At 40.4% G+C, this 20,000-nt stretch overlaps 1 protein-coding gene and 1 long non-coding RNA gene across 2 annotated transcripts in view; both read right to left on the bottom strand.

Annotated features, from left to right (window-relative positions):
• Window positions 1–8,044, bottom strand: part of LOC147034414 (uncharacterized) — a 27,104-nt gene extending 19,060 nt beyond the window's left edge. Inside the window, exon 1 of the long non-coding RNA XR_015058543.1 lies at window positions 3,893–8,044. This is a non-coding gene — a long non-coding RNA (uncharacterized LOC147034414). The remainder of the gene's footprint in view (window positions 1–3,892) is intronic.
• Window positions 8,045–16,145: 8,101 nt separating this feature from the next.
• Window positions 16,146–20,000, bottom strand: part of CEP97 (centrosomal protein 97) — a 37,794-nt gene continuing 33,939 nt past the window's right edge. Inside the window, exon 11 of the mRNA XM_085882747.1 lies at window positions 16,146–17,402. Within this exon, the coding sequence (XP_085738873.1) occupies window positions 16,890–17,402 (513 nt within the window). The 3' untranslated portion in view covers window positions 16,146–16,889. The remainder of the gene's footprint in view (window positions 17,403–20,000) is intronic.

The following is a 20,000-nucleotide window of genomic DNA, read 5'->3' as shown; positions in this document are numbered from 1 at the left end:
CAAAGAGCAAAAAGCCCAGACGACGACTACTGGTGTCGACAGCTCGCCACCTTTCTTATCCTCCCCCCCCCCCCCCCCCCGTGGGTCGAGGGAACAGCTCTGAGGTAATTTTCCTCCGGATTGGACGAGGGGTTGTCAGGCGATCAGTGGCATCCCCTTATTGGACGGGACGAACACTCCATCTGGCTGGGGCGGAGTCGGCCCTAAGGTGATGAGCCTCCTGATTGGTTCGGTGGGGGAAAATGGTGGCCATCCATGATTGGAGGAGTTCTGGTGGGAGGGGGCAATGACCACCCTCCCACCGTGTGTGTCTGAGAATCCAGACGGAACAACCAGGGGGAGCACCCTATTCCCCATCTACCCTTGTAGCAGGGAGGGGGTATTTCGGGTCGGCTGTCGGGCCGGCCGCTGTCGATTGAACGAGCTCACGGTGGGCGGAGGGAACCTCACCCATGTACGTGACACGTTGCACGTGGGCGATGGATGGCGATTGTGCGAGAACGAAGGATTGATTGGTTGGCGTTGGGTATTGCAAAAATCTAACTGGAAAGAAACTTTGCAGTACACATGTAATTCCCTTTAGACATTGGGAGGAATCTAACTATACACATACTTATTGAAAATCTAAGCTTAGGGACTGCTGTCTGTTTGTGTACAAATGGCGCCAGATTCGTAACAGTATTACCCTGTTCTTGGTTGCTGGAAAGGTTCTTGCCAGAGTGGTACTCAATCGCCTAAAGCCCCAAATAGAAAAACTCCTTCCAGAGACCCAAAGTGGATTCCCCTTAGGTCGGTGTACATTAGATATGTTTGCTTGTTTTGAGACAACTACAATAAATATGTAGGAAGCAGAGGCAGGACTTGCACCTTGTTTTCAATGACATAGTTAAAGGCCTTTGATTCAGTCAACCAGGACCTTGCATGAAGATTGCTGGTAGAGCGCTGTTCCATCAAAACTCATCAACTTGATTCGCAACTTCCATGTAGGTATGCAAGCAAAGGTAGGGAACAACTTCAAAGGTTGACATCACGACAGGTTTCCGCCAAGGCTGCATTCCAGCTCACACCTACTTCACCATCATATTCAGTTACGTAATTGGAATGGCACTTGAGAGTTTGGCAGATTATGGGTTTAGTATTCGTTACAAGTTTGATGGCAACCTGTTTAACTTGTGCAGGTAAAGGGCGAGCAAGTCTCTGCTAGATATCATCAGAGAACTTCTTTATGCAGATGATGCTGCATTCACCTGCAATCAGGTGGAGGAACTGCAGAAAATTATTGATGCCCTGCATGATGCCTGCACAAGGTGGGAACTGGCAATCAGTAAAGAAAAGACAGACACTACATCAACCATCAAAATCGGTTGGAGTGATTCCCATTATTCTTGGAGACACCCCATTAAAAATGATGGACAAGTTTGTGTATTTGGGAAGCATGATCATCAGTGATGGAAACGTGGATGGTGAAATGCAGAAGAGATTAGCAAGTGCAACATCCACATTCCATTCACTTCAAAGTTGAGTGTGGTGTCATTCAGGTCTATCCCTCAACACTAATATGATTGTGTACTGCCATGTCATCTTGGCAATACTGCTATATTGTAGCAAGACCTGGGCTACCCTAAATAAACACCAACACCAGTTGGAGATGTCCCATCAGAGATGCTAAAGCCACATCATGCATATTCGCTGGTGGCAAAAGATCACCAATATGAAAGTCCTAGCCCATGCTAACATAACAAACATAAGCACGATGGTGAGGACATCAAGACTGAGGTGGCTGGGTCACTTGTGTCGTATGCCAGACCATCGTCTCCCAAAGAGAGTACATTTTTGTGAACTAGCCACTGGAACTCACCCATGTGGCAGGCCCTGTAAACTTTGGAAGGTTTCATCAAGGAAGACCAAAAGATCTTCAATATTGAGAGGAAATGGCACACAAATGAGGCAAAGCTGGAGAGCAGCTATTAGTAAGGGTGCAATGATTGCAGAGGCTACTGTTGCTGCAAAGGCAGCCCAGCAGCACGAGAGACGGTACAGATGGCTGCAAGTGTCACCCATCGTCATAAGTGACGGGACATATTGATTATTGTTTGTTCTCCACAACCAAATGCAAGTCGAGAACCCCTACCCTCACACTTACTTCTTCCCAAACCCCTTCCCCCTCCCAACTTCCCCCCATCCTCCTCGCTCCCACCCCACTGCTTGCTCCTACCTTCCTGCAAGGGTGAATAAGCAACGTTTGGTGAGGTGTCGCTATCCATACCCCCCCCTCTTCTTCACCCTTCCCAGCTTCCTCCTTCCTCACCCCAACTAGCTCGCCCACCCTCCACCCCTCTTGCTCCCCTTCCCTCGTCTCTCTCATTCCCTCCTCCCCTCTCTCACTCCCTTATTCGCTCTCCTCCCGTCTCTCTCTCCCTTCCCTCCTCTATTCTTCTTCCCCTACCTCCCCTCTCTCCCTCCCCTCATTCTTACCCCCCCCCTCAATATTCACGTCAGCAAAGCGATTTGCTAGTACAGAAATAAAGTAAGTACTTTAGCTCCTGGCTCTCCACAACACGAGCTTCAGCAAGTGCCACACGGTCAGCTGCTCAACAATTTTGCTGGTGCTCCTGCCTAACTTCATCTCCAACTTCACGTGTTCATACTACTTGTTTTCCTGCCAATATTTTGTTGCTTTGGAGACATGTTATTTTTTTCCTCTGTTGAAAAAACGTTTGAAATATGGAATTCCAGCTGACACTCTCCTGGCCCTGGCCAGTGTCAGCAGGAATTCTAGTTTGGCTTTAAAAGCAGAGCATGAAACGAATGGGTTTCATACAAAGCACTGATAATGTTAAAACGTAATAAACTGGGATGGCACTCAGTGGAGTGCATACCTCCGCCAGGCTGAATAGTTTATGTTTTGTATCCCACTGACAGGCTGGATCCAGTCCTGAACCAGTATCTAATCGGCTTGTTCTCATCATCTAACCAACTCACCCACCTAGTTTTGTCATAACTCGTCCACAACTTTTTGAGATATCATTCTATATACATAGTTTTTTGCCCCGTTTCTCAATTTTAGAAATCAGGCCTATGTTGACCTCTTGACCTCAAAAATATTTGATGGTTGAATTAATTGACCAGATATGCAAATCCTGTTCAAATTTCAAGTCAATCGGATGAAAATTGAGGATTTTGGAAATTTCACCCAAATTGTTGACCTTTGACCTCTGACCTCTGGTGACCTCAAAAAAAAAAGAGTTGGTTGAATTCAGTGACCTGATATGCAAATCCTCTTCAAATTTCAAGTCAATCGAATGAAAATTGAGGATTTTAGAAAATTTTGATCAAATTGGCCTATTGGCCTCTGTAGACCTTTTCGGTCGACCGAATTTTACGAAACTTCAATGCGTGACCGTCACAGGGTCGGTGACATTAATCTCTGAAAATTTCAGAATGGTCGGTTGAGCGGTTTTCGCTGGAAGCAAGTGGACAGACAAACAAATACACAAACAAACAAACGGAGGCGATCAACATACTTGTTTAAAAAAAAAAAATTGCCAAGTAATATAGCACGCGACCAACAAATATAGTCAAAAATTATTCGATTTTCGCAAGTAACAACCAGGGGTGAAAACAACAACTGCCCACCGTCGGTTGCGGAGTTAATAATGTTCAATGTCAAAGAAAATTTACCCAAGTACATATATGTAAATTGCAACCGATTGTGGATGAAGGGCATGCTATCGATAACAAATAACTTTTGATGAATGAAGGTAAGACCACAATTTGTATATCTAACAATAGAAATGCACATATGAATGTGATGATGGATTGTTTGTTTGTGTTAGCTTGATAAGACAGTTGAAAATTTGCAAAGCCCGTTACATATGATTTCGTCTCGTACCACAGAGCCACCACTTTTGTGTTCTGCTTCACTGTCAATGGCATAGTTGAGCGATGGAGCTAGAAATCCCAGGGAACAAACACCACGATAACACCACCAAACCCTGAAGAGGAAAACGGTACAGGTCAAAAAACAAAGAAATGGCAGGAAGTCAAAGTTGTATCAATCTTTTTGAAACGCCCTGTATTTGTAATTTGACAATGTGATGTTTGACGACGTCACCCACAAACACAATCGTTCGTGGGGAACAAACAGGTAAATGAATGAGTGTTTCTCATCAACAGGATCGTTTTATGTCCAATAACTTTAGAACTTTTTATTTACATGATTTTATGACTTTATTTATGTAATTGTCACATTACGTATTACATAAAGGAACATAGAGGAGTTGTTTTATTCAGTTTAAATGCTTGAATCGATTTGTAGGGGGTGGGGGGGGGACAGATAAATGTTCAGTAACGTGTTAAGCTTTTTGTAAACACATTTTGTTTTGGGAATGCATGGTAACTCAGGAAACTCCACTTAAGTGGGTTTACTTTCTTTTTACTTTTCTCAATTCTTAACGGTGTCTGTCTGTTCTCCTGTGTTTACAGACCTACGGATGGACAGCAGTGCAAATTCCCAAACCACCGAGTACGAGTCACACTCCCATATTGGTCACACTGCCTTGCCCCCCATCGCTTACTAACAGCATGCCCACCACCCTCCCCAACCAAATGCATGTACCTTATGACCCTCTGGCTCAACCAGTGGGTCATTTCTTTCTTTGTAGCTCCACCCCAGGACCTCTGCGTGCCTGGCTGGCGCAACCTCTGTGCCACACCACCTGCTTGCTGTGCCTTAGCACTGGTCAGTCCTCAAATATGAGCCGATGCTCAATGGAGACATCACTTGATCCACATCAGCACGTGGGACCACCGACAAAGAGGTGTAGCATCGAGTGGAAACCCTCGGGTCATCTGTGCGTTTACTGTGGGCGAAGGTACTCTCGACGCTACGGCCTAAAGATTCACCAACGCACTCACACGGGCTACCGCCCACTCAAGTGTACCCACTGTTCTCGTGCATTTGGTGACCCGAGTAACCTCAACAAACATCTGCGGCTTCATGCCAAGCACTTGAGAAGAAACATCCACAACACCACAACAAATGTACCTGCCCAGAGCTCACACCACCCCCACAGCTCTGTGGAAATAAATAAGAAAGCGAGAAGGAAACATGCTCGCATCACCAGTCACCAACACCTCCACCACGACTGAAACAGCTCCACCACAAAACGAGCCCCTTCCTAGGACCACTTCACAACACGAATGCAAACTGAAGCATTGGCCACAGCAGAGAGGCCAAACTACATTTTCCTCTGTTGTTGTTCTTTTGTTTTATATTTGGTTCTTTAAATTCTTTCTGACTCCTCACCGTCATGACTTATAACGAATGAGGCATTATTGTTTTCATCATTAAACGTCCTTCATTTACAAACATATTTAATTTGTATTTGAATAAAACTGCAAACATCATGTGAATTACACCAATAACGCTAAATAAAAATATGAAAACCTTTCCATGCCTGTTGTGGCCAAAGCAGCACATCAACCAACTAAGACCCTTCAAAGTTGGTGTCCCACAAGGGACGATAGGCCAGTGGTGCCTTGATTCGGTATTTTTATTGTGATAATGTGAAAACAACGAAATGTGTCTTCTCCAATAACTACAGCTTAATCACCCTCTCCATCTGCCTCACTGTACAAATCTGAAGTCACAGATGAAACCTAAAGTCCAATTAACCTTGGCTATCACGGGTTGTTTCCCTTTGGTCCGAGCGATCTTTCGCCATGCAGTACCGCGTGAATGGCCGAGCGGTTGTCCCACGGCATGGTCAGTCGATAACCAATTGATATTGATATAGTTTAAATACTCTTAATATGGGCGTGTATGGTTTATTAGTCAAAGGATTTCCAGGATTGATGAAAATAAATCACATCACACTTGGTTAGCTGTTCACGTGTTAACAAAGCAAAGTCCGGCTTTCGTGCACTTAGTGCAAAGCGAAGTTAAGCAATTGGTTTACTCTGTCTGTCTGTCCAGCAGATGTCATTTGATGATGGCAGACCTACTTAACTTCAATTTAATCTTATATCCTGAACACTGTAGAACACGACAGTCCACCATGAACTCTCTTCTGGTAAAACTACCGAAATCCAGGATCACTCCTCACCTCCACTTTTTTTTTTCCTTCCAACTGTGGAATCAACTTCCACATTCTCCCACCCAGGTCTTCAAGACATCTGTTCACCACCATCTCAGATCATCCCCAATTCAAAACCATGATCTTTTTTCACCCTCGTTAACCCCACCCAAATTACTCCTAATTTTCCAGGTTTTCCTCTTTGGAGTTTCTTTATCCATGTATGTGTGATTTGCCTCCTGTTTTTGTCTGTTCCATCCTGGTCCGCTCAATGTAATAACTCTTTCACGAGCCTCGACGACGTATTTTTTTAAAAAAGGTAGCAGAAGGTTCAGCTCTGGACTGTTCTGTTTGACCCATTGGCTTCGTATGGTTGTCATTACGCCTCTTATTCAAAGTTCACAAACAAAGCTAATACAGATGGTGCTCGAAAACACAAAGCAAGAGTTGAAAAGACCCTTCCCATGTCCTTTTTCTCAAGACTGGGTGTGGTAAGGTGTTCTATGAATTCACCAATGGTTGCTTCAGTTCTCGCTTGGCTGTTACCAAAGAATGATGTTTATAAAGTTATCACGATGTAATGGCATTCAATTCCTCTGCATTAATTCTCTACACAAAGGAAAGTATTTATGTTGAACACAAAATACTGAATTCAAGAGCCACTAAGTAAACCTCTTCCCTTTATTATCAGTCTTTGAGAAAGTAGTTTTAGTGGTATTGTTTTGGTGGCAGGGAAGACCTTGGTCCTGTTGAGGGTGAAAAACACCAGGAGGGCATTAAAAAGCAGGTTCTACAGTGCACGACTGGTCAGGATGCCCAATGGCGCTTTGGAAGCCAATTTGGCCCAAACAGGTGCTCGAACCAAGTCAGTCTTTTACGGACGGCCAAGAGAGAATCAATGCAGAGAAAAGCCACATGCAGAATCCATTCCGCCCCCGATCAGATAATTATAGCGGATGGCCTGGCCAACCACGTTTAGTTCAAGATCCCTGCGAGACCCCAGTCTCGTCATGTACTCTAACCGATAGCCTTGATGCCTCTTCCACGTCGCTGAAGATTGTAAAGAGACCGTTACAGCATCCCCTGCTGCTTGTTAGATGTGATATCCAATAAGCCCAATCCCCTCACCCCCCCACCCCCACGCACGGGGTGGAGACCATTATTTTCTCCCCTCAGGGCCCTTGCTGTCGAATAAGGTTGAAGACAGAGACAAAATCCCATGGTTTGTCTCTAAAGCTCCAAAAAGTCAGCACAAAATACATGGAGTGAAAACAGACTTGAATGCACTCACAAATTCGAAAAATCATTTTCAGGTGCAACCAGAACTTTTCAAAAAGAGTGGGTAGGATTATACCTGGAAGGGAAAGATAGTCTCCAGATTTTGCTATTTTCTTGATGAATTTGCCTGAGGATATAATTAATATTTTTGCTTGTATCCCACTGAGAAGCCAGATCTGTATCCAGACCAACTCCAAAATCAAATTGGCTTGTTCTTGACATGTAACCACCTCATTCAACAAGTTTTATCATAACTCATCCACAACTTTTTGAAATATAGTACTATACATAGTCTTTGGTTGTATCTCTCAATAGTGAAGAATAACTTTTAAAATTCTAGTTTCCAGATTCGGATCTTCAACAACATTGAATCAATTCGTCCTCGTCACACACGCAACCGGTCCATCAAGTTTTGTCTGAATCCATCCATAACGTTTTGAAATATCCTGATCACAGACAGACAGAGGTGAAGCCATAACCTCCACCTACCTTCGGCAGCGGAGGTGACGATTAAATATCATGTGTAAAAAACGAAAATACCGCATGTAAATGATTAAATACCACGTGTAATAAAAAAAACAAACTAATGCCACGTTTAAAAAAAACTCTAAATTACCGCATGTAAATGAATAAATACCACATGTAAAAATCTAAAATACCACATGTAAAAAACTAAAATACCGCATGTAAATGATTAAATACCACATGTATAACATTAAATTACTGCAAGTAAATGATTAAATCCCGCATGTAAAAATCTAAAATAACACATGCAAATGATTAAATACAGTATGGAAAAAAACTAAAATACCGCATGTAAATGATGAAATACCACGTGTAAAAAAGAAAAAAAACATTAATACTGAATGTAAAAAAAAAATCTAAATTACTGCATGTAAATGATTAAATACCACATGTAAAACACGAAATTACCACAAGTAAATTATTAAATGCCGCATGTAAAAATCTAAATTCAGACATGTAAATGATTAAACACTATGGGTAGAAAACTAAATTACCATGTGTAAATTATTCAATAGCATATGTAAAAGACTAAATTACCGCATGGAAATGATTAAATAACGTATGAAAATCAAAAATACCGCATGTAAATGATTAAATACCGTGTGGAAAAAAACGAAAATACCGCATGGAAATAATGAAATACAGCATGGAAAAAATCAAAAATACCGCATGTAGATGATTAAATACTATGAGGACAAACAAAAAATACTGCATGGAAATTATGAAATGCAGCATGAACAAAATAAAAAATACCGCATGTAGATGATTAAATACCATGTGGGGAAAAAACTAAAATACCGCATAGAAAAAAAAACTAAAATACCGCATGGAAATGATGAAATACCACATCAAAAAAACTAAAATACCGTATGTAAATGATTAAATACCGTGTCAAAAAAAACTAAAATACCGCATAGAAATGATTAAATACCACGTGCAAAAAACTAAAATACCGCATGTAAAGGATTAGATACCACATGAAAAAACCTAAAACAAGGAATGTAAATGATTAAATACTGCGTGTAAAAATCTAAAATACCGCATGTAAATGATTAAATACCATGTGTACAAGACTAAATTAACATGTGTAAATGATTCAATACCATGTGTAAAAGACTAAATTACCGCATGCAAATGATTAAATACCATACGTGTAAAAGACGAAATTACCATGTGAAAATGATTAAATACCACATGTAAAAGACCAAGTTACCGCGTGTAAATGATTAAATAACATATGTAAAATACTAAATTAGCACATGTAAATGGTTAAAATCCACATGTAAAAGACTAAATTACAGCATCTAAAAGACTAAATTACTGCACATAAATGATTAAACACCATGTGTAAAAGACTAATTTAGCACATGTAAAATAATAAATACCACGTGTTAAAGAATAAATGGCCACATGGAAATTATTAAATACAGTATGTAAAAGATTAAATGCCTTGGTGTAAAAGACTAAATTACCGCGTGTAAAATAATAAATGAACACATGTAAATTATTAAATCCCGTGCATAAAAGAATAAGTTAATGCATGTGAATTAATAAATACCATAACTAAAAGACTAAATTACTGCATGTAAATGATTAAATACCAGAGGTAAGAGACTAAATTACCACATGTAAATGATTAAATACCGGAGGTAAGAGACAAAATTACTGCATGTAAATGATTAAATACCATGTGTAAAAGACTAAATTACTGCATGTAAATGATTAAATACCAGAGGTAAGAGACTAAATTACCACATGTAAATGATTAAATACCGGAGGTAAGAGACTAAATTAACACATGTAAATGATTAAATACCGGAGGTAAGAGGCTAAATTACCGCATGTAAATGATTAAATACCATGTGTAAAAGACTAAATTACATGTAAAAGACTAAATTACCACATGTAAATGATTAAATACCATGTGTAAAAGACTAAATTACATGTAAAAGACTAAATTACCGCATGTAAATGATTAATTACCAAATGTAAAAGACTTAATTACCGCATGAAAATGAATAAATATCACATGTAAAAGACTAAATTACCGCACGTAAATGATTAAATACCGGAGGTAAGAGATTAAATTACCGCATGTAAATGATTAAATACCATGTGTAAAAGACCAAATTACCGCATGTAAAAGACGAAATTACCGCATGTAAAAGATTAAATACCATGTGTAAAAGACTAAATTACCGCATGTACAAGACTAAATTACTGCATGCAAATGATTAAATACAATGTGTGTAAGACTAAATTACCACGTTTAAATGATTAAATACCATGTGTAAAAGACTAAATTACCGCACGTAAATGATTAAATACCGTGTGTGAAAGACTAAATTACTGCATGTATATGATTAAATACCATGTTTACAAGATGAAATTACCACGTGTAAATGATTAAATACCATGTGTAAAAGATGAAATTACCGCATGCAAATGATTAAATACCATGTGTAAAAGACTAAATTACCGCATGCAAATGATTAAATACCATGTGTAAAAGACTAAATTACAGCATGCAAATGATTAAATACATTGTGTAAAAGACTAAGTTACCATGTGAAAATGATAAAATACCACATGTAAAAGACCAAGTTACCATGTGTAAATGATTAAATATCATATGTAAAAGACTAAATTAGCGCATGTAAATGGTTAAAATCCATATGTAAAAGATGAAATACCGCATGTAAAAGACTAAATTACCGCATGTAAAAGACTAAATTACTGCGTGCAAAAGACTAAATTACCGCATGCATATGATTAAATACCATGTGTAAAAGACTAAATTACCGCATGCAAATGATTAAATACCATGTGTAAAAGACTAAATTACAGCATGCAAATGATTAAATACATTGTGTAAAAGACTAAGTTACCATGTGAAAATGATAAAATACCACATGTAAAAGACCAAGTTACCATGTGTAAATGATTAAATATCATATGTAAAAGACTAAATTAGCGCATGTAAATGGTTAAAATCCATATGTAAAAGATGAAATACCGCATGTAAAAGACTAAATTACCGCGTGTAAAAGACTAAATTACTGCGTGCAAAAGACTAAATTACTGCTTGCAAAAGACTAAATTTCTGCGTGTAAAAGACTAAATTACTGCATGCAAATGATTAAATACCTTGTGTGAAAGACTAAATTACCATGTGAAAATGATTAAATACCACATGTAAAAGACCAAGTTACCGCGTGTAAATGATTAAATATCATATGTAAAAGACTAAATTAGCGCATGTAAATGGTTAAAATCCACATGTAAAAGACTAAATTACCACATGTAAAAGACTAAATTACTGCGTGTAAAAGACTAAATTACTGCGTGCAAAAGACTAAATTTCAGCGTGCAAAAGACTAAATTACCGCATGTAAAAGACTAAATTACCGCATGTAAATGTCTGAATTGCTGCATGTAAGTGATTAAATACCGCATGCAAATTATTAAATATGTGTAAAAGAAAAATTACCATATGTACAGTAATATAAATGATTAAATCTTGATTAAACATGTAAAAGTCTGAATTACCGCAGGTAAATGTTTAAATGGGACATGTAAAGACCTGAGGAACTACGACGGAAGCCTACTTAACAGGTAACCAACACCAATTTTTCATGCAGACGTAGATCATGGCTGCCCGAGGATTCCAGAGCAATGACCGCCGTATCAGTCACGGCCATTGTCGTGCAGCCGGGTGTTGACTCGGTGTCCCATTCCATTGGCACTAAAGGTCATATCACGTCCAATCTCCGGACAGGTGAAGTTCTTGCTGTTTGGAACCCGCTCAAGGCAAAGCCAGCTAGTCAAGGAAAAATCAACCCCAAGTTCCATTTTGCTCTTTTGCTGATTATTTGTTAATTTGCCCTCTTTTTGTTTTTTACTGGGGTGGCATCGCAGACCTTTTTGATTTCCTTTATTTTCTGTTTTTCACTTTATACTCCTCTATTGCTGTTTATATCTTTGGATTATGCTGCAATGCTTATATTGTCAACATTGTTGCTTTAATCCTCATCTCTCAGACATTCTACTGAGCACCTTTTATTACTTTTAACCAATGTGTGTGTGTGTGTGTGTGTGTGGTTGGTTACAGTTATCTTCATATGCAGTTTCAGAAGGTGGAACGGAGCTCTCCCAAGTCTCAACGTATCCACCAGTGTGTGTGTGTGTGTGTGTGTGTGTGTGTGTGTGTGTGTGTGTGTGTGTGTGTGTGTGTGTGTGTGTGTGTGTGTGTGTGTGTGTGTGTGTGTGTGTGTGTGTGTTACATAATTGATTTCCAAATATCTTTTCTCACAAATTCGATTTCTTTAACCCTCATAATACACATGGGACATGCTCATCTCTCCATTTCTCAAACTGTACCCATCTTAAGGTCCTTCAAATATTAACCCCAAGTCATGAATCCACAGCCTTTCGTATTCTATGTATTGTGAATGGTCAAACATCACACTCGTTGAAGTGAAATTGTAAAGCACGTAATGGACACCATGAGCTTCATTTATTATACAAGAGATCTTTGATTCAATATAATTTACTCGAGTCCAAGTGAGGTCCAATATCGGTCAGTTTCAGCAAACCAGATAAGCAAATGGCTTCAACTTAAGGTTGACATGAGTATTGTAATGTGCTTCATGCGAGAGGGAGAAAGATGGGTAGGATCTCTCATGAGGAATGAATGCATCTGTGAATATTAAAATACTCAGTGTCGTTCCCCCAGCCTCCTTGCCACCGATAATAAATCCTCCTCATTACTCCTCCCTATGTATGTCCACTGTGGGAGTAAGGTCATGGCAGGGCCTCTTCTGATGACCACACGGATCACAGACCAAGCATTGGCGGATTGACTGCATTGCACAGCACAAAGGGACACGGACCTTTTACATTCCTTCACACAGCTACTCGTGTATCTGTGTCGATATATATATATATATATATATATATATATATATATATATATATATATATATATATATATATATATATATATATATATATACATACATATACAGTGGGGAGAACAAGTATTTGATACACTGCCGATTTTGCAGGTTTTCCCACTTACAAAGCACGTAGAGGTCTGTAATTTTTATCATGGGTACACTTCAACTGTGAAAGATGGAATCTAAAACAAAAATCCTGAAAATCACATTGTATGATTTTTAAATAATTAATTTGCATTTTATTGCATGAAATAAGTATTTGATCACCGACCAACCAGTAAGAATTCCGGCTCTCACAGACCTGTTAGTTTTGTCTTTAAGAAGCCCTCCCATTCTCCACTCATTACCTGTATTAACTGCACCTGTTTGAACTCATTATCTGCATAAAAGACAGCTGTCCACACTCAATCAATCAGACTCCAACCTCTTCACAATGGCCAAGACCAGAGAGCTGTCTAAGGACATCAGGGACAAAATTGTAGACTTGCACAAGGCTGGGATGGGCTACAGGACAATAGGCAAGCAGGTTGGTGAGAAGGCAACAACTGTTGTCACAATTATTAGAAAATGGAAGAAGTTCAAGATAACAGTCAATCTCCCTCGGTCTGGGGCTCCATGCAAGATCTCACCTCGTGGAGCCTCAATGATCATGAGAAAGGTGAGGGATCAACCCAGAACGACACGGCAGGACCTGGTCAATGACCTGAAGAGAGCTGGGACCACAGTATCAAAGAAAACCAAAAGTAACACACTACGCCGTCATGGATTAAAATCCTGCAGCGCACGCAAGGTCCCTCTGCTCAAGCCAGCGCATCTTCAGGCCCATCTGAAGTTTGCCAATGACCATCTGGATGATCCAGAGGAGGAATGGGAGAAGGTCATGTGGTCTGATGAGACCAAAATAGAGCTTTTTGGTTTAAACTCCACTCGCCGTGTTTGGAGGAAGAAGAAGGATGAGTACAACCCCAAGAACACCATCCCAACCGTGAAGCATGGAGGTGGAAACATCATTCTTTGGGGATGCTTTTCTGCAAAGGGGACAGGACAACTGCACCGTATTGAGGGGAGGATGGATGGGGCCATGTATCGCGATATATTGGCCAACAACCTCCTTCCCTCAACAAGAGCATTGAAGTTGGGGCGTCGCTGGATCTTCCAGCATGACAACAACCCGAAACACACAGCCAGGGCAACTAAGAAGTGGTCAGTAAGAAGCATCTCAAGGTCCTGGAGTGGCCTAGCCAGTCTCCAGACCTGAACCCAATAGAAAATCTTTGGAGGGTGCTGAAAGTCTGTGTTTCCCAGCGACAGCCCTGAAACCTGGAGAAGATCTGTATGGAGGAGTGGGCCAAAATCCCTGCTGCAGTCTGTGCAAACCTGGTTAAGAACTATAGGAAATGTCAGATCTCTGTAATTGCAAACAAATGTTTCTGTACCAAATATTAAGTTCTGTTTTTATGATGTATCAAATACTTATTTCATGCAATAAAATGCAAATTAATTATTTAAAAATCATACAATGTGACTTTCAGGATTTTTGTTTCAGATTCCGTCTTTCACACTTGAAGTGTACCTATGATAAAAATTACAGACCTCTACGTGCTTTGTAAGTGGGAAAACCTGCAAAATCGGCAGTGTATCAAATACTTGTTCTCCTCATTGTATGTATATATATATATATATATATATATATATATATATATATATATATATATATATATATATATATATATATATATATATATATATATATATATATATATATATATATATATATATATATATATATATATATATATCTTCTTCTTCTTTCGACTGCTCCCATTAGGGGTCGCCACAGCGGATCATCCGTATGATCCGCATAGTGATTTGGCACATGTTTTACGCCGGATGCCTTCCTGACGCAACCCTGGTTGCCTCTTCCGACACAGGGATCTGGTACACCTATTCTAACCGGGGTATACACCGACCCAGTATATATATATATATATATATATATATATATATATATATATATATATATATATATATATATATATATATATATATATATATATATATATATATATCATCATTATCATCAGAGGACACAGAGTCAGCATAATTGGAGAATATGATTGTGAGTAAATTTGTGAATCCATTGTACTTGCAATACATCCTGTCTCGACATTGTGCTTCACCTCTGCCTGAAACCCGTGCCGAGCCATCAGCCCATTCATGCGCCTCCATTTCAGGAGCTTCTGCAAGGCAAGACTAATCATCCCCTCCATGCCCGATTCGTATTTTCTATTTACGTTGTCTGCCTTATCTTGTGTATGTTTATTGTGCTGCAAATTCCCATCATGACATCCTCACCATGTGTGGCACAGCTTATGACAAAGCTGTACTCTCAAGTTAAGGTTTTGGTTCCAGGCTCAGTGTTATAGGTTATACATTTATCACACGTCCTCATGCAAGAGCTTCGTCCAAATTTGTGCCCAAGAAGCTAAGAAAAAATAAAAAGAAGCTGCTCCCCAGACAGCAATCCCACTCTAAGATATAGCAAGTGATATAACTTGGTGTCACAGCAACCTCCAACATCAGACCACTTTCTACACCCATTTCAGGCAGAAAATTGGAAGATAGCCAGGGTTCCGTTTATAACTCACCTCCTCTTTGTGAAGGACACTGGGGAGCTTTAACATCCAGCAACTGGGATGCCGAAGAATGGCACACTCCGATTCCTCATCCTGCCTATGAAACACCAGGATGACAGTTTATAGTTGGGTCAGGATTTGCACACAGGCTTGACAGCTCAGAGACGAGTGTGCAAGACTCGAAGCTTTCCTGCCAGCCCATATTCATTATCTCCACCAACGAAGATGGACGGAGGTTACGTTTTCAACCCTGTCTGTGAGCAGGATATCTGATAAAGTTGTCAACCGATTCAGATGAAATTTGGTGGACAGGTTGGGTGTGTGACAAGGACGATTTGATGCGATTTTGGTGAAGATCTGAATGCGGATCCAGATACGATAAAAACATTTATTTATTTTAAAGCGATTCTTCACCATTGAGAGATGGGGCCAAAAACGATATATATCACAATATCTCAAAAAGTTGTGGACAGTCATAAAAAGTTATGATAAAACTCGGTGGACGAGTTGGTTAGGTAATGAGAACAAGCAAATTTGATTCTGGTCCAGGTCCGGATTCAGATTCGGCCTCATGGTGGGATACAAAACGTAAACTGTTCGGCCTGGTGGAGGTATGCGCTCCACCCAGTGCCGTTCTCGTTTAGTTTGTGCTCATGAAGTACTCAAATTCATATCAGAAACATCTATTTATTCCGTATGCAGAAGAAGAAGGGGACAAAATGAAAAAAGGAAGTGAAGGGGTAATGGTAGGAAAGATAAAGGAGGATAAAGATAGTGTGAAGGGTTGGGAGAGAAGGGAAATATTTTTTATAGCTAGAAGCAAGAGAAGGCGAGGGGGGTAGCAAATTGTGGGGGGTGAGGGGATAAACTCCAATCCATTTGTATACACTATATAATAAATAGATAACATTATAGGAAAGGAAAAGTGACCATTTGAGTTCTGACACTACTATTAAAAAGACATCTAAAGCTGCACTTTGCACCAAAAAAAACCCTTAACACCTTTATAAGTATTGCTGTTAAACAGTAAAACCCATTACTGTTAAACTTTGCATTACTTTTTCTAAGTTCAGCTACAAGGCACAAATGTGGAGAGAATGAGCCCCCAAATTCAGGACAACACAGCCATTGGCTATAAATAAGTACCGTGCTACTAAAACACAGAAGAACCACACATACGCCACACAGGAGTGGGGAAAAGTTATCAAACAAAGAAACAATTCTGCTTTACTCACAGTTGTGAATAGGTCGATGTTGGAACCTCATTGTAATGAGCTACATGGCAAAGACAGCAATTGAGAGGTTTTTAACATGAATAACATTTATAACACACAAAAGCATAAATATTCCTGTCACTTAAAGCAAAATTCAGAAATTAAGACTTAAACAAGTATAAGTTAAGGCATTCCCAGTCTTCATTTCCTCTGATCTTCTAGCTCATCAATCCAGGGTTGGTCCCAATCACCATCAAATGAGACCTCAGAATGCTCTTCAACATCAAGGTTGGGAGCAGTCTCTCCACCATTATCAGGAGAGCCGTTTGGTAGAATGACCGCCAACATGGACTCATCACAAATACTCAATACCTCAGAATCGGGGACAATCTTTGACTCTCGACTGACGCTGTTGTCTTCTTCAGGAATGACCCGTTTATGAACCCATGCCAAATATTCTTGAAGTACTTCATCATTGTTAATGTTTGACTCCAGTGACTTACACAATGCAATCTCCTTGTTCACATCGAAATCCTCTTCGATTTTCGTCGGCAGTCCCATTACAGTAGTAGCGCTCTCGCCCGAGGATGCGATGATAGGTGCTGAGGTACAAGCAAATGAACACTCTGCCATAGTGCTGCTCAGACTGTTAAATGTTGGGCACTTATTACATGATTGGCTTACATCATTTCGCCAAGAATTCAGAATCTGCACCTGTTGAAACAAAACAAAGAAAAGTGGAAATATTTCAGTGCAAAACAGTGATGACGTACCCTGACCTGCAGGAAAAGCCCAAAAATGGCCAGATGACAATTTTCTGTCGATCAGTGGTACTAATAAATATTGATGCTCAGAGTAGGTAATGACCTAAGAATGCAAACGGTTCTCACAAAGCCAAAGCATTTCACAAATCCAATATACAAGATATCAATAATTCGGTAGACTTCATATATAGGGATGGTCCGGACACTCCATTGGCTGAATGCAACATAAATCCTCAAATAAATCAACCAATATATAAATTATAAACCTAAAAATTACTTACCAATCATCTACAGAAATATCCCCATCCAATAACACTCATTAAACTTTGGGACATCATCGCTGAACAAGAAAAATGAGAGATGCAAAAGTGCCCGTTTGTCATTCTTCTTATTGTTATTATCCCTTTTTGACAGCCTAACTCAAAATTTGTTAAAGCTACGAACTTGGTTTAAACACCAATCCAATGCATTTGGTAGTAGGAAGGTGTAAAGCGATCAAAATTTTAATAGCTTCAAAGGATTCCATGAAAAGTACACAAAATTGCATTCCTTTGTAAAGGAAAAAGAATGGATTAGAGGGGAGGGCAGGACTACGACTGTCAATCATCCTGATGGGGTCAGGGCCACGTCACATTTGCCCAAAGGCCAATCAGACCTCTATGGCTGTGGTAAATGGTGGAATATTATTAGCTCTGTTCAAGCAGGGCAGTCACGGGGCCAATCAATAGCAACAACACACATATTTCCATAAAGTACGTACTATTTATAATGTTCGATCATCTATAAAAGTATAGAGTCCCAATACAATGCAAGTATATCGATAAAGTATAAAGTTTGTACGACTAATATATATATATATATATATATATATATATATATATATATATATATATATATATATATATATATATATATATATATATATATATAGTTACGGCTGTGGAAATTCGCATTACACCATGAAGGGCCCGTAGGTGAAATATCTCGAAGTACATGTGTCGTTAGCCCCAAATCCGTTGTCTAGAGGGAATTTCTGCGATTCAATCGGGCTGCGATGCTTTGAGATAGCCGTTTTTCTGTTCTATCTTTATTTTGAACCAACCACGTCTCAACCACCATCACACAACAACCACCAACCACAACACCGCTTCACAACAACCACAACCACACCTGCCTCTCAACAACCACGCCATGCTCACCACTCCGCCAGCAACCGTCAACATCTGCACGAACACAAAAGGGGAACAACAACAACTCCCACCCCGATTTCCCTGGTAAACAAGAATGACGGTTGGAACTCAACTCCCACCCAGATTTCTCTGGTGGAATGTTCCCCCCTCCCCCCCCCCCGCGTGCCGCGAAGGGAGGGGCGGGGTGCCGGGGAAATAAAAGGGCGCACGGAGGCGCTGCTGAGAATAAGTCAGGTCAGAGGAGGTCAGGTCAGGGCGGTCGGTGAGAGTGTCAGTGTCAGTCGGCAGTTCATGGTCTTCTGCCCGTCTGGGTCTTGGAGAAGCGGTCCGTAGAGCAACCCGCTCGTTGGAGCTTGCAGTCGGTGTAGAGTCCGGACGTCGCGGAGGGGACGCGGACTGGAGGCGCCGCTCTGCCAGCTGTGTTGCGCGGACCTGCGCGTTCGTACAAGGAGCGCCGGAGAGAGCTCGCCCACCATCGCACCGCGAGGGTGCAGGAAACCTGCAACGGTCTCGTGGGACTCGTTCGGTCTGCCAAGTCCCACGCCATAAAGGACCACGGGCCCCGTCTGCCCCCTTGTCTATGAGGGTGGCTTCTTTCCTTTGCTTTTGAGTAAATGTGTGTTGGCGCCGTCTGTAAAGTAGAACTGTATAAGTGTTGCCGTGTGTGCGCGTATTCGGTTTAACTCTTGCTTTCGCTTTATATGTGCATTTTGATTATTGTGGCTGTATATACGTGCTTTCTGTGTGCCGCGGAATAAATGTGCATTGTGTTGAACTGTTTTCCCGTTTCGCTTCGTCTCCTTCCTTTTAATTGACCCTCCATCCTGCTTCACGTAAAGGGTTCATAGTGGGCTTAATACGCCCGATAATTAATCGGAACCGTCGAGGCCGACGATAACACCACTCGGTTATCACTGTAGCACGGAACGGACCGCTTAAGCGGTTCGTGTCCGGAGTCGGCCTGTGGCGTAGTGCGATCGCCCGGTCGACCATTCGCGCAGGTACTTAGGTAGATCGAATTTGGCGAGCGTCCCTATCCTGCACGGGTGGGCAATTGGCACGATCATGGTGAGGTTAAACCCCCACCCGTGACTAGCTCCTGGCATTGGTCCGACAGGGTCACGACTGAATTGTCCGTCCGGTGGGCGACGTGCCGCAATTCGAGTCACGTGGTCGTTCGCACACCGGCAGGCACAAATTCGCAACAATGTATATATATATATATATATATTTATATATATATATATATATATATATATATATATATATATATATATTTATATATATATATATATATATATATATATATATATATATATATATATATATATATATATATATATATAGCCTGGTGTTGG

This window comes from Eptatretus burgeri, chromosome 1 (genome assembly GCF_056783735.1).
Source record: "Eptatretus burgeri isolate ZD-2024b chromosome 1, Ebu_testis_v1, whole genome shotgun sequence".
In the NCBI taxonomy this organism is placed as follows: Eukaryota; Metazoa; Chordata; class Myxini; order Myxiniformes; family Myxinidae; genus Eptatretus; species Eptatretus burgeri.
The sequence above is the reverse complement of the archived record's forward strand: the minus strand, read 5'-3'. Positions and strand labels throughout refer to the sequence as shown.